The sequence below is a fragment of the Tetrao urogallus genome, assembly GCF_951394365.1.
Source record: "Tetrao urogallus genome assembly, chromosome: 8".
NCBI lineage: Eukaryota > Metazoa > Chordata > Aves > Galliformes > Phasianidae > Tetrao > Tetrao urogallus.
In genome coordinates this window covers 17,619,486-17,632,909 of record NC_136821.1, presented here as the reverse complement: position 1 = coordinate 17,632,909, position 13,424 = coordinate 17,619,486, and the positions used below count along the sequence as shown (strand labels likewise).

Below are 13,424 nucleotides of genomic sequence, written 5' to 3'. Positions count from 1 at the left end.
TCTAGGTCTCCTTAGTTAGCTTAGTAGCTAATGCTCTCGGTTTCTCAGAACTTGGTGCAATTAAATCTCTCCGAACATTAAGGGCTTTGAGACCTCTAAGAGCTTTGTCACGCTTCGAAGGAATGAGGGTAAGAAAAAAGGAGACCATGTAATAATGTGCAAAACAATTTCATAAAATGTGCCTAATAAATTATTAAATCACTGAGAAAGACGGAACTGCATGCGCAGTAGCAAGGCAAACAGTAGTGGATGACTCTATTATGTTTTTCTTTTTTTTATATGCATTATTTCAGTATATTCTGATTTTTTACTCTACATCTTTTATTTCAGAAAAAAAGCACAACTTGATCATTGCTATTTAGGTATAAATGTAAGCATATAGTTTCTAAAAGTTTTTTTCTGTGTTTGTTCATTAGGTGGTTGTGAATGCTCTTACTGGAGCAATCCCATCCATAATGAATGTGCTTCTGGTTTGTCTTACATTCTGGCTAATTTTCAGCATCATGGGAGTAAATCTGTTTGCTGGCAAGTTCTTTTACTGTGTTAACACCACAACTGGACTTCAATTCAAACCAGATGAAGTTGATAACAAAACTATGTGTGAAAATCGTAGGAGCACTGCATCAGATGTTCAATGGAAAAATGTGAAAGTAAACTTCGATAATGTTGGAGCTGGTTATCTTTCTCTGCTTCAAGTAGTAAGTGTATAAATTTTGATAAATTTTTCCAGCTTAAAGTTGTGTAGCAGTAGCATTTCATTCCATAATTTTCAGTGTTCAGTATAATACATACAATATATACATAAAGTATTTTTATTCTATGAAGCTATTTATAATTGATTATGGTAACAATCTCATAGATTCTACAGATGTTTTGGAAGAAGACAAATATCTAATATCTTCCAAGTAAATGTAAGATTTCTTTACATCCAGCTACTCATTTTCCAATTCTATAGAAATAAAAAATGTAAAAATATAATCTCTCCCTCCCTACCCCTCTTCTCAAAAAAACAAAAACAAAACAAAAAAAAAACCAACACTGGGATTTTTTTAAATTATTTGTTTGATCCATTAAAGTGTTAAGGCATGTTGATGCAGATTTTTAGCATCGTACTCAGATACACTGCAGAGCTTATTCAAATAATAATAGTGGGTCTCTCCACGTCACTTACACATTTCACTATTGATATGGAAATAAAGAGATAAAAGAAAAAGATTTTAAATTCATTTTTTCGTTTCTGTTCTTTCTCTTATTCCTGATAGCTGCATTCCACTTGCAACGCATATAAATTGGAGGCAGTAGGACAGAAACTTGCATTCTTAATCAGGTTCACTTGACAAACTGCTTCTGGGAAAACATTTGTGTTGATAAGCACTTGGCCATTATTCTGTCTTTTAAACTCTCCAGCTGGTTGTGGGTAGTTAGTGTTATGCGAGTAAGCTGGCAGCTGGCTGCTCAAGGGAGAAGTAGTAGTTATTTCTAAATGTCGCTAAGCAATTGCATAATTTAAAAAGATTTCTTGGGACTACTTACATTCTGGACTTTCTTTTAGAATTACTTACATATTAGGCCTGAAAATGCCAACCAGTGGTGACATTCTCCAGTTTCTGTTGTCAGAAATTTCTAAGAGCTGAGAACTTTGTTGTACACTGCAGTCTTTCTGGAATGTTCAGATATTTATTTCAACTCACTCCACATAAAATTTACATGAATTTTCATGAAGATTATAATCTGTTCAGCGCTTATTTATTAAGAAGGAACATTCCACACTAAATTAATTTTTTGAATAGTTCATTTCTTACCACCATCTCTTAACATTTACTGCTACCTCTTTGTGCAAGTACATTGCAAAAAGGTTTTGTAGTTCAGAATGTTTGAAATACTTGATGTTTCTTCTTATTTGAAGCTTTGATGGAAACTAATAAACTTTGTTTTTAGGCAACATTTAAAGGATGGATGGAAATCATGTATGCTGCTGTTGACTCTAGGGATGTAAGTGCAATGTAAAATTTACCAATTTTAAGCAAATCAGATTATTTCTTGAATGCTAATTGAAATAAAGTAACATTAAAAAAAATTAAAAATAAAATTTTGGCTTTTTTTCTTTATAGGTCTAAATTTAAACCTATTAAATATATTATTAGTTATTATTAGTAGTTAATTTCTACAGAAATTAAATGCGTGTACTTTTAGTAGGTAGAATATACATAGAAGTACTAATATATATATAAATTGAGTAATGTAACTAGTGAAATTTAGTTTTGTATGGATGTTTATAACTGAGATTTTTCCTGTTCCCAAAAATAAAAAAAGTTACCTGCAGTAGCTAATACAAAGTCACATTCTGTGATCTGAAATAATAAAATGGCAGAACTTTGCCTGTTTTAATGCAGGTATTTGTTTGCATCTTTTGTCTCTCTAGCTCCTTTTTGTATAAAATCTGTAGCAAGTGATTTACTTTTGATATTTTTATACTTCTTTCAAATTTAGGAAGCTATACATGACCTTAAAGAGGAATTGGAAGTATTTGTATGCAATAAAAGATGTTGAATGAATTTACATGATCAAAGATTGAACAAGTTTAGGGTGTTCTCCAAAAATAACTGTTGCACTATCTCCATTTTTCTTTCTTTGTTGCTGTCTGGCTAAACACAGCTTCTGTTTCTTCTCTTCTTATAGTATTCTATAATCTGTTTTTACTGTTGTTGGTGATGTATTTCTGTTTTTCTGTGTTACATAGGTAGGGAAACAGCCCATGTACGAGGATAACCTATACATGTATCTTTACTTTGTTGCCTTTATCGTCTTTGGATCCTTCTTCACCCTAAACTTGTTCATTGGTGTCATCATAGATAACTTTAACCAACAAAAAAAGAAGATAAGTGTCAACATGTTTCATTTTCTTCATACTTCATTGTCTTTAAGTGTTATGCAGATCTGTACAAAGAAACAGGAGATAAAGAGAGCTGGTTAACTGTCTTGAGTTGTTAATGAGTTTGCAAGAGAAAGAAAATTATTGATGTGTGAAAATGTGTCTTGGTGGTTTTGTTTTGTTTTGTTTTTTCGTGGGGGACTTTTTTTTTTCCCTCAGCTGAAATGGTTTCTGTTATTCAAATGAGCGTAAGTTTGTGTCAAAAATTCCACAAGGATTAAAATAGATTAAAATGCATCCTATGATGACAAGTTAAATTCTAATTGCTATCTAAACTCTGAATGTTTTCTATGGTAGGCTTATTTGTCTGTATATGAAAGGAGCAGAGTGCTGGAGTCTTATTTACCTAGAAAAAAAAAAAAAAGTGCCACTAAATAATAGCAAAGTAGAATATAATTTCTTAGAATCAAAGAGTCATTTCGTAGACTCACTTGCAATTTCAGGTGATTTATCAAATTTCATTCACTGTACTAAAATAAAGATACTGCTAGACATATTGCACTGGAAAATTCCAGTGTTTCCATATATATCCTGGGCAGAAATCTACAAACATTTCTTTCCATCTCTTAATCTCTTGAGGCCCTCTGTTAGGCTAAGTCTAATCCTGATGATAAATTTCTGAGATAATCTTGGCTGAATAGATCCAGTGGAATGTTTTCTGTCATGTTATGCAAAAAAGAGTAAAGCTTTTATGAAATCTAAAATATGAAGAAATGTGTTACCCATTGATGACTGTCTTTATATTCTCACTTGAGTTTTGAGATGGGTTTACTTTTTATCTCTTTCACAATGTTTTTCTTTTCCCCTAAGTAGTTGTATAAAGTTATTCTCACTGAGTTGTATGGAAATACCTGCCTCTCAGATAGGGGCTTTGCTGTTGCTTTTTTATTTTTCCTCATAGTTGCACAGGAACTATTTTATTGTGATTTCTCTTCTATTTTGATTCAGTTTTTCTTTTCATTTCTCTCTTTAGTCCTTCAGAAGGAAAGAGAGATTGGCCTATACCATAGTGGACACCCAGCATGGCTTGTGATATCCACCCTATGGAGTCAGACCATTATTTTTTATCTACCAGTACACATTTGGTTTTTTTTTCCACAAAGATAATCTTGGAAAAGTACCTACCAACTGAGACTGGAGTTTGTAGCTTCATATGTTGCTTCATTAGATCCTTTGAGTCTTTTGTGTGCTTATCCAAATATAAATAGTTTGTAGTTATAAAACTGATGTTGTCTTTATCCTTCAGTAAGTTTCTTCCCCCACACAGGCACCTTGAATAACATCAGAGGATTCCAGGACTAAAGAGGAAGGCTGAGTCTGTTTCTTCTGATCCTGGGAGAGGAAGACTTAGGAAGTTATATATATGCTGTTGATATTTCTATCAGTCTCTATGTTCTGGGGTTACCATGTCCAGTAAAGAGATGGTTGTAAATTGGCAGATGCAGGCTACTGTAGTCATTATGACTCAAAAAAGCAGAAAAGTGTTCATAAGGTTTCTTTCTGGCAGTGTGGTGTCTGTGTACATCCTTTGAACTTCTGTCACCAAAATAGTTGAACAGGCTGGGGAACATTCTGTCTGCATGCTACTCTTCAGTTTAATAGAGCAAATTAGCAGCCATTACTGGCTTGTCTTTTGTATTTATAGAGGCACCTTTGCTCATAGAAATGCAGCAATATTCTTGTCTTTGCTCTGCATTTACATCACAATGAGCTATTTGGGCAGTGTTTTTGATATATGGGAAAGACCTTATGTTAGAATATACTTTCTCTGTGTAGTTAAATTATGTTGATTTCTTTGGTCCTTGTGTGCATCCCACTAGCTGTCAAATTGTTAACCATTAAAGTCTTCAACTATAATGTTGAGTAATGTTTATCCCGCTTTGAGTCAGTTATTCTCCCAATGGATGGCACACTGAGACAGCGATGTTAACTCTTCCTTGGTATTACATCACACGTCAGTGAGAGAGCAGATGTAGTCCTCAGTTCAACGCCAGTTCCTTTGTAGTTTTGTTTTTTTTTTAATTCCTGCTGAGTAAAATCTGCTGATAGATTTTCATTACTCTCCACCATAATCTGCAAATTCACTTTTTGTTTTAGTTCTAGGACCTATGGTCTCTAATGAATGAATTATACTTGAACATGTGGTTTATGAAGAGAACATACTATAAAAAATCTCTCTTGATTTCTGACCTTCATGTCTGCATGTAGCCATAGCTGAAAGGCTCAAACACATCTTCACATTATTGATAAATATGATCAACACTATTTTTGACAAAGTCACAGATTCATCTAGACTGAAATTCATTTCCAAATGCTTTGACATCACGAATGCCTGTATGTAAAACCAAATGCATGGAAGGAAAGTCACTTGTCAGAAATACAATTTTGCTAAATATTTTCATGTGTATTACACATAACAATCTAGATATTATTTTACTCGAATTGCTTACCTTAAATTCAGACAAGAAAACTTAAAAAGTGTATCAGTGCTTATTGATGCTCTCTGCACAGTGTAGTGGATAATCGAACACCAGATACTCACTGTGGAAGTATTTCTATTGCAGCAGCAAGTATTTGAACTGAGATACCTGTATACCCGTGGTAAAACATACATCCTGAGAAATAAGTAATGTCAGTAATCTCTTTTTTCCACACACATTCTTTCTGATGACCTGTCAGTTCTGAATGACTACTTCTACTTTTGAAACTTATTTCTAGTTCATTGTTTTACAGTGTGGAGTTTACTGTTAGCTATAGAATATGTATTTCTATAAGTTTTTTCATTCATATTTAACTGAATTATCTTTGTATCTGAATTTTTTTTAATAACAGAAGTCCTTTTTTTTACTTCCTTAATTTGTTTTGATTTTCCATCAAGGCTTGTGAGATACTTTAATAATCTTTGATATGATTATTGTATTTTGGTTTTTATAGCAGTGTATTATAAGAATGAATGCATAGTTCATAAAAGTGATCTTCTGCGTATTAATGGAATGTAAGCCTTGGCTGTAATTGATTTTTATTTTTCTTATTTTACCTAGGAGGTCAGGACATTTTTATGACAGAAGAACAAAAGAAATACTACAATGCAATGAAGAAATTAGGTTCCAAGAAACCACAAAAACCTATACCTAGGCCAGCGGTAAGAATACATGCTATTCTTATGTCATGTACATTGAGCAACAGCAGTACGTTAACTATCAAAAGTCTCCCTCAACTTTAAAATGGTCTAGGCCTAATTGAAATTTCCATTCTAAAGTGAAATTTGTTCATCCTTTAGGAAAATATTCTCATAGTTGTTTTGCCTGGGGAAATACAGAATCAGAGGATCTTAAGAAGTAGGAATGTGTTGGGTTTTGAGGGGGAAACAGAAATCTAGAAAAGTGACTGAAGAGCACTTTTAGGTTTTTGAGTATATTTTGAGTAAGAAAGAAAAAGACAGGAAAAAAAAGAATGTTCATTACATACAAGCTAGTATCACGTTTTCTTTTTTCTCCCCTCAGAATAAATTGCAAGGTTTGGTGTTTGATATTGTAACAAAACAAGCATTTGACATCGGCATTATGGTCCTCATCTGTCTTAACATGGTCACCATGATGATAGAAACAGATGACCAGAGTGAACTTATGCAAAATATTTTATACTGGATTAACTTTGTTTTTGTTGTCCTTTTCACTGGAGAATGTGTCTTAAAACTCTTCTCGCTCCGTTACTATTACTTCACTGTTGGCTGGAATATCTTTGATTTTGTGGTTGTTATCCTTTCAATAGTAGGTAAGAAATTCATGTATTTCAAATGAATTATAGTAATATATAAAATGCTTTGAAAAGCTTTATACGTTAAAGGAACTTTTGATTATCATTGCTTCTGATTTTTTAGGAAATGAGAAGCATACTTCAGAGTCGTACCTTGTCAATAATTCTGTATCAATCATAATACTCATTTTTTTCTATGAGTACTGGGAAAAAAGCTCGAATTACAAATAGCAGATAAAATCTATTGACTCTTCTTCCAATTACGTTTTCCAGAAATTGCATAGATAGATTTGTTCTTTGTTCATAATCTGTGTTGTATTTTATGTATCTCTTCTGTTACTCTTCTAATTTTATTTTTATGTTTCACAGGTATGTTTTTAGCTAAGGTGATTGAAAAGTATTTTGTGTCCCCTACTTTGTTCCGAGTCATCCGACTTGCCAGAATAGGTCGCATCCTGCGTCTCATTAAAGGCGCAAAGGGAATCCGCACTCTGCTTTTTGCTCTGATGATGTCTCTTCCCGCTTTGTTCAACATTGGCCTGCTGCTCTTCTTGGTCATGTTTATCTATGCCATATTTGGCATGTCCAACTTTGCCTACGTTAAGAGGGAAGCTGGAATTGATGACATGTTCAACTTTGAAACATTTGGCAACAGCATGATCTGCCTATTTCAAATTACCACATCTGCTGGCTGGGATGGCTTGTTAGCCCCAATTCTTAACAGTGGGGAGCCGGACTGTGATCCTAACAAAGTTCACCCAGGGAGCTCTGTTAAAGGCGACTGTGGCAACCCTTCGGTTGGGATTTTCTTCTTTGTCAGCTACATCATCATATCCTTTCTGGTGGTGGTGAACATGTACATTGCTGTCATTCTGGAGAATTTTGGTGTTGCTACTGAAGAAAGTGCTGAGCCCTTGGGTGAGGATGACTTTGAGATGTTCTATGAGGTTTGGGAAAAATACGATCCAGATGCAACGCAATTCATAGAATACAGCAAACTATCAGAGTTTGCAGCTTCTCTGGATCCTCCTCTTAATATACCAAAACCAAACAAGATCCAGCTGATTGCAATGGATCTGCCCATGGTAAGCGGTGACAGAATTCACTGCCTCGACATCCTGTTTGCTTTCACAAAGCGTGTGTTAGGGGACAGTGATGAGATGGATGCCCTCAGAGTACAGATGGAAGACCGATTTATGGCAGCCAATCCTTCCAAAGTTTCCTATGAACCAATCACAACCACATTAAAACGGAAACAGGAAGAAGTGTCTGCTACCATTATTCAGCGTGCCTATAGATGTTATCTTTTAAGACGATCAATAAAGAAACTCTCATATATGTACCGCAAAGATGGGGTTGATATACTTAGCAAAAATTATATGCTTTTTGGTAAGCTAAGTGAAAATTCAACTTCAGAAAAAACAGATATGACTGCATCCACCACATATCCACCTTCCTATGACAGCGTAACAAAACAAGAAAAGGAAAAATATGAAGATGACAAATCAGAAAAAGAAGACAAAGGGAAAGACAGAAAAGGAAATAAAAAGTGGAAGAAGACATAAAGAAGTGGGCAGTGGTGGCCGTTTAAAGCCTCAGAAGATGAAATTTTTTTATCAATAACACTTCTGTTGGAGGATTATGCCAAAATGACAAGTTTTTACTTATTTACCGAGTGCTATTGTCAGTGCCTGTACCAAGATAATGACATGTGGTAGCAAACCCTGTATGTAGCAGGGAAACAAGCATTCCAGAAGAATAGTTTTTATTACCAGCTGGCACTAATAGAGGGGAGACATAAACTTTTTACTTGGACTATGTGGACTCTTAATGGAGGGCAAAATTATCAGTTCTAGTAAGTTTGTGGAATACGTGTATCCGCTGTATGCATTTCATCTACTATGTATGTGTATCTTTTCCTTTGGTGGTCTCATTTGCTGTAATTCACATTCTATTATTTGTAATTGTACTCTGTTGAGGAAGAAGATAAATGTTCATACAGAGGAACACAATGTCATGAGTTAGGTAATTACAGAGTCAGAATGTGAACATAGTCTTCTTCAAGCCACCGCTTCTAAAAGCAGAAAAAAGAGTGTCCAGACTCTTGGACCTTAGAATCTGCATCAAATCAACAGCAAATGATAAAGAATATAGTTTAGAAAAATAATTTATCAGAAAACAGAACAGAAGAATCACTTTCACAGAAAGGAGGTTAGTAATTTGTTCTCTTGATTTTACTATACTTGTTTAATATTTCCTATTAACTCTTCATTTTTCACATAGTCCTATTCAGTGAATTATTTAAATGCATCATGCTACGGAAAATTTCTTATTTGATAAATGCAGAACTAGTAAAAAAGAGTTAGTTTACTTTCAGGGTCCATTGTTACTCTTAGTTTATGAGTGCTTAAAATGCGATTTTATCGTAGAGTAGCTATAAACACCAAATTTTTGCTTACAGGGAATCACTGGAGAAAAAAAAAAAAAAAAGCAGTAGTTTATTTTACTTAGTTAAGAAAAGAATGTAGACCTTGCAACAACTTCCATACTAAATTCTAATGTCAGTCTCTACAAATTTAATTTCACATATATAAATCCTATTTAATACAGTAATCAAAGTTACATGTATAAAATGATAGCAAAATACCTATTGGAACAAACATTGCCTTAGTTTGTACATTAGGCTGAAATTAGCATACTTTGAGAAGCTGATCATGTTGAAGATATAAACTAAGTACATTGAAGGTAACTTTGAGCCCCATAGGACTTTAGCCAGGTTTCCACGTTATGAAATGCAGTCTTCCATAGAAGGCTGATATGACCAAACGATGTACTTGAATCAGCTTTGTTCTGCACTGTGGTTTAGATTAATTTTTCACATCAAAGCTTATAGAACCTACATAGGTAAAATTGTTCTGTTACTTAGTCAGTTGTTTTACACAGTGGTACCTGTTTGAACAAAGAGACAATGACCTAAGTACTATATTTATTGCATTAAACATGTACCCTCATAAATGTGGCTTTTAATATTTCAGTAAATTATATGATATATTCTGTAATACTCTAAATAATTGGGAAGCTTTAACTGATGCATGCTTGCTGCTATTATTCTACAGCTATTAAAGTCTAAGATGGAAAGACATGTGAGTGTTAGAAAGGAAAAAAAAACTATTCAGCAAGACCATCATTCCTCACAACAGTAAGCAATAGTTTGCTGCTATTATAGATTTTATTTTGAGTTTATTAATGTTATGCTGTGAATAAACATACAATAGAAGATTAATATACTGCTTAACTTGCTTAAAATGTGAGGCTATAAAAATATATATATATTGATCTCTTCATGTTATTTTGCAAATAAATTTATTTTATAATATTTTATACATGTTAGAAATAATACAAATATCTTTATGTTAATCATTTTTATTTCTGTCTGTAACAGTTTTTTGGGTTTTTTTTGGAGGGGAACGTAAGATACAATATGAATTGGCAATTGCAATTCTCTGCTAATTATATGAAAACAGATTTTAGTAAGTGGTAGTTTTAAAAGAAATGAACAGCATAGATCTTTTTCTGATCAGTGATAGTTCCTTGTCCGTGACACAAGATGGAAGTTTTCTTTTAAAATCGTGCTCTTGTCTATCAATTTTCAGGTTAATTTTTGTCATAGAAACCTTGTTTTTCTGCCATGTTATTCACACTGCCTGCCTGTCCTGTGGATTTGTCGTGCAGTAGTAGTGCTTTAAATATAATTTGCTATTCAAAATCTTTCTTCATAAGAATGAACAGTTAACTTGTGTAATGGGCAGTGAAATACCTTCTAATTCTTACAAAAGAAACTATAGATGGGCTTTTGCTTCTACAGAAACTGGTTTCTGTACTGGTAAATTGCATGCAGGATGTTGTTTTACCAAAAATAACCACACTGCTAACAACCCAGAAGAATAAAGATAACCTTTTTATGTATTTGTTTTAGTCTTTGTGGTTTTTATTGTAGGAGACTAATACAGTTCAACAAGTAATTGTTCACCCTTAACTTTAACAACTTCAGTGATAAAGCAATATGTTCTGAACATCTATATTACATGTTATTTGATTACTTGTATCAGTATAAACTTGTCACCATATAGGTAAACTGAAATGTCCATATTGTCCTGAACAGAAAGGTTTTTATTTTTATTTATTTATTATTATTATTATTTTTAATTCAGGAAAGAATTCCATTGCAACTATGTGAGTTTTGTCAGATTTTTACAAATTTTCTAGGAAGAGCTACAGTGGTGTCCTGGCACCAAGTCCAAATTTTGGATGTCTCAAAGGTACTGCTGAGCAGTGGATCTGTAAGATGTTGTTCACCCTGAGGTTGGAGCTCTGAGTGTTCTGTCACAGGAATAACCCCAGAAGGTAATAAGAGTCCCTTTAATCCCAATCCACTTCAAGAAACCCAGTGCTTCCCAAGAGAATGAAGAAGGACCTGTTAGAGGTGCTTTGGCTACAGCACAGGTGGCTTGAGGCACTTAGTGCCATTACAGAGCCTGATAGGCACTGTCTCTGGCAGGAGGTTACAGGCAGCAGGATGTTGGGCAAACAGACATGTGTATGGGCTAATTAATACAGTTTTCTTTTTCACATGTTATGAAGAAGACCTGCTGTATACTTAGGTTAGAAGAGCTAAAAAAAAAAAAAAAAAAAGCAAAACCCTCAAGTACGCTGTTATGAAAGACAATTTGGATTTTTTTTGTAATTATATCTAATTTGATTTTTTTTTTTTTTTTTTGTAGTTTTGATCTGGTGACTTGATTGTCTGTTTTAATATAGAACAGCTGTTCTAACCTTCTAATTACAAGTAGTACTTATCCAAAGCAGTAATGTTATCCAAGTACTTATCCAAGCAGTAAGTCAGTGCTGGATAGGTTGGTAGTTACAAAAACAAACAAACAAAAAAAACCACCAAAAAACCAAGCACGTGGAATAAGACTGAAATATTTATACAAAAATTTTACTACGAATTCAGCAGTTTGCAGACGTATTTATGAGGTCATTTATAAAACCATTTTACCTTAGAAATTTACAATCAATGTTAATTTTTATTAAAAGTAGAATCAAACTGAAGTTATTCAATCTTTTGTGCAGTCAAATTCTAAACTTTTCCTTTCCAAAGAGTAATATATTTTCAGATTTCATATATATAAATATAAAATATTTACTTGAATAAATTTGGGTTTTTTTTACATTTATTTGAGAAAATATAAATATATTCATATATTATATAAATATTCCAGGATACCTGGAAGTAATTTGCCAGTGTGGAGGACTGCATTCTTTCTCCTTTGACATGCAGTCTTTCTCCCTTACCTGCAGGTATAAAATGCATTCGCGCTTCATGTTGATATACAACAGATGTTTCAAGGTGAGTTAGTCGTATATCAGTATGTAAAACAAAACTCCAGAGCTGGAGAGTACTGCACTTTATTGCAGTTCACAGAGAATGAAAGACGAATTAGATCCGCACACTTAAAATTTTCTGAGAAAACAACCTTCTTTATTCCTTTTTACCCACACAGGACTTTTATTTGTTTATGCTATATATATATTTTTTTAAATCCAAGCTATTTTTCTGGAATGAAAGTGCCATCAGAAACAATTACATATATATACTGTATATATTATGTATATATAATACATAATTATATAGTATATATAATTATATAATTTTTATTTATATTTAAACCTGACTGCATCCAGCAGAGGGCACAAGCACCTGCCAGATCATCTCGGTACTGATGGCCTCTTTTGCCACAGAAAGAGGTGTTGCAGTTACTAAAATGTCTTTCAGCTTTTCAAATAATTTATAGATTTTTAATTTTTTTTTTTCTAGTTAACATGACAATTCATCTGTAAAGGTGGCCTTCTTGATACTACTTCTGTCACTGGGCCAGGTCTTTCTGCATGTAAGTTCTATTAAACAGTGTGTGGCCATATATCTAGAGATAATAAGAACTGCCACACTTATCCAAGCTTACTAAAATACAACCTAAGGGTGTCTATTAAAAAGGCACTGGGGAGTTACACAGATTGCTTTGCCTTTATTAATAGGAAATATTTGTTCAATTCCACTGTGCACACAAACCAGCTCCAACCTTCTAAAAGAGTCAACTATTGAAGTATATATCTCATCTGCGTGTCTGACAGTCATAACAGGAAGTGTTATTAACAATGCTTTGGTGTTCTTTGAGCCTAGAAAATTCCTACAGTACTCATTTTGTTGTACATATTCAGAAAGGTTTATCTAGCTTTTCAGTGCATTAGGAGAAATATCCTGAAATACCTGCAGTGTAAGAATATGTAATGGCTCACAAACCTCTGCATTAGCAGTATGGTTTTCAGAGGAGGATGGAACAACTCTCTTTCATTCTCTGAGCACATCTTGGTTTTGTCTATGTGATCCAGCATGCGGCTTCTGTTACTTAGCATACCTTCTATTTTCTTGCTGATCAGTGGGAGCTTTTACACAGAGAAATACGTATATCTTAGTGCTTGCCTGAAAAAAAATCATACTGCAGTGTAACACAAGCAAAGTACACTGCGGCACATTCTCATCCCTCTGGAGAGGGCAGACTGCATGCTGAAGCACACATGAGCTCTGCTGCAAGAGAAACAATTGATGAAAATAAGGAATGATGTTTCATCAACAACTTACAACACTTAAAACCAGCAGCCAGATACGTTGTACACT

The 13,424-nt window shown here is 33.7% G+C and overlaps 1 protein-coding gene across 1 annotated transcript in view; it reads left to right on the top strand.

Moving 5' to 3' along the window:
* The window catches only part of LOC306949375 (sodium channel protein type 2 subunit alpha-like), a gene marked incomplete at both ends in the record, with an annotated part of 36,416 nt that extends 28,163 nt beyond the window's left edge, over positions 1–8,253 (top strand). Inside the window, 7 exons of the mRNA XM_079539239.1 lie at positions 6–128; positions 417–698; positions 1,939–1,992; positions 2,741–2,882; positions 5,974–6,074; positions 6,436–6,706; positions 7,058–8,253. Coding sequence (XP_079395365.1) covers positions 6–128; positions 417–698; positions 1,939–1,992; positions 2,741–2,882; positions 5,974–6,074; positions 6,436–6,706; positions 7,058–8,253 — 2,169 coding nt within the window. The remainder of the gene's footprint in view (positions 1–5; positions 129–416; positions 699–1,938; positions 1,993–2,740; positions 2,883–5,973; positions 6,075–6,435; positions 6,707–7,057) is intronic.
* Between the last annotated feature and the right edge of the window lie 5,171 nt (positions 8,254–13,424).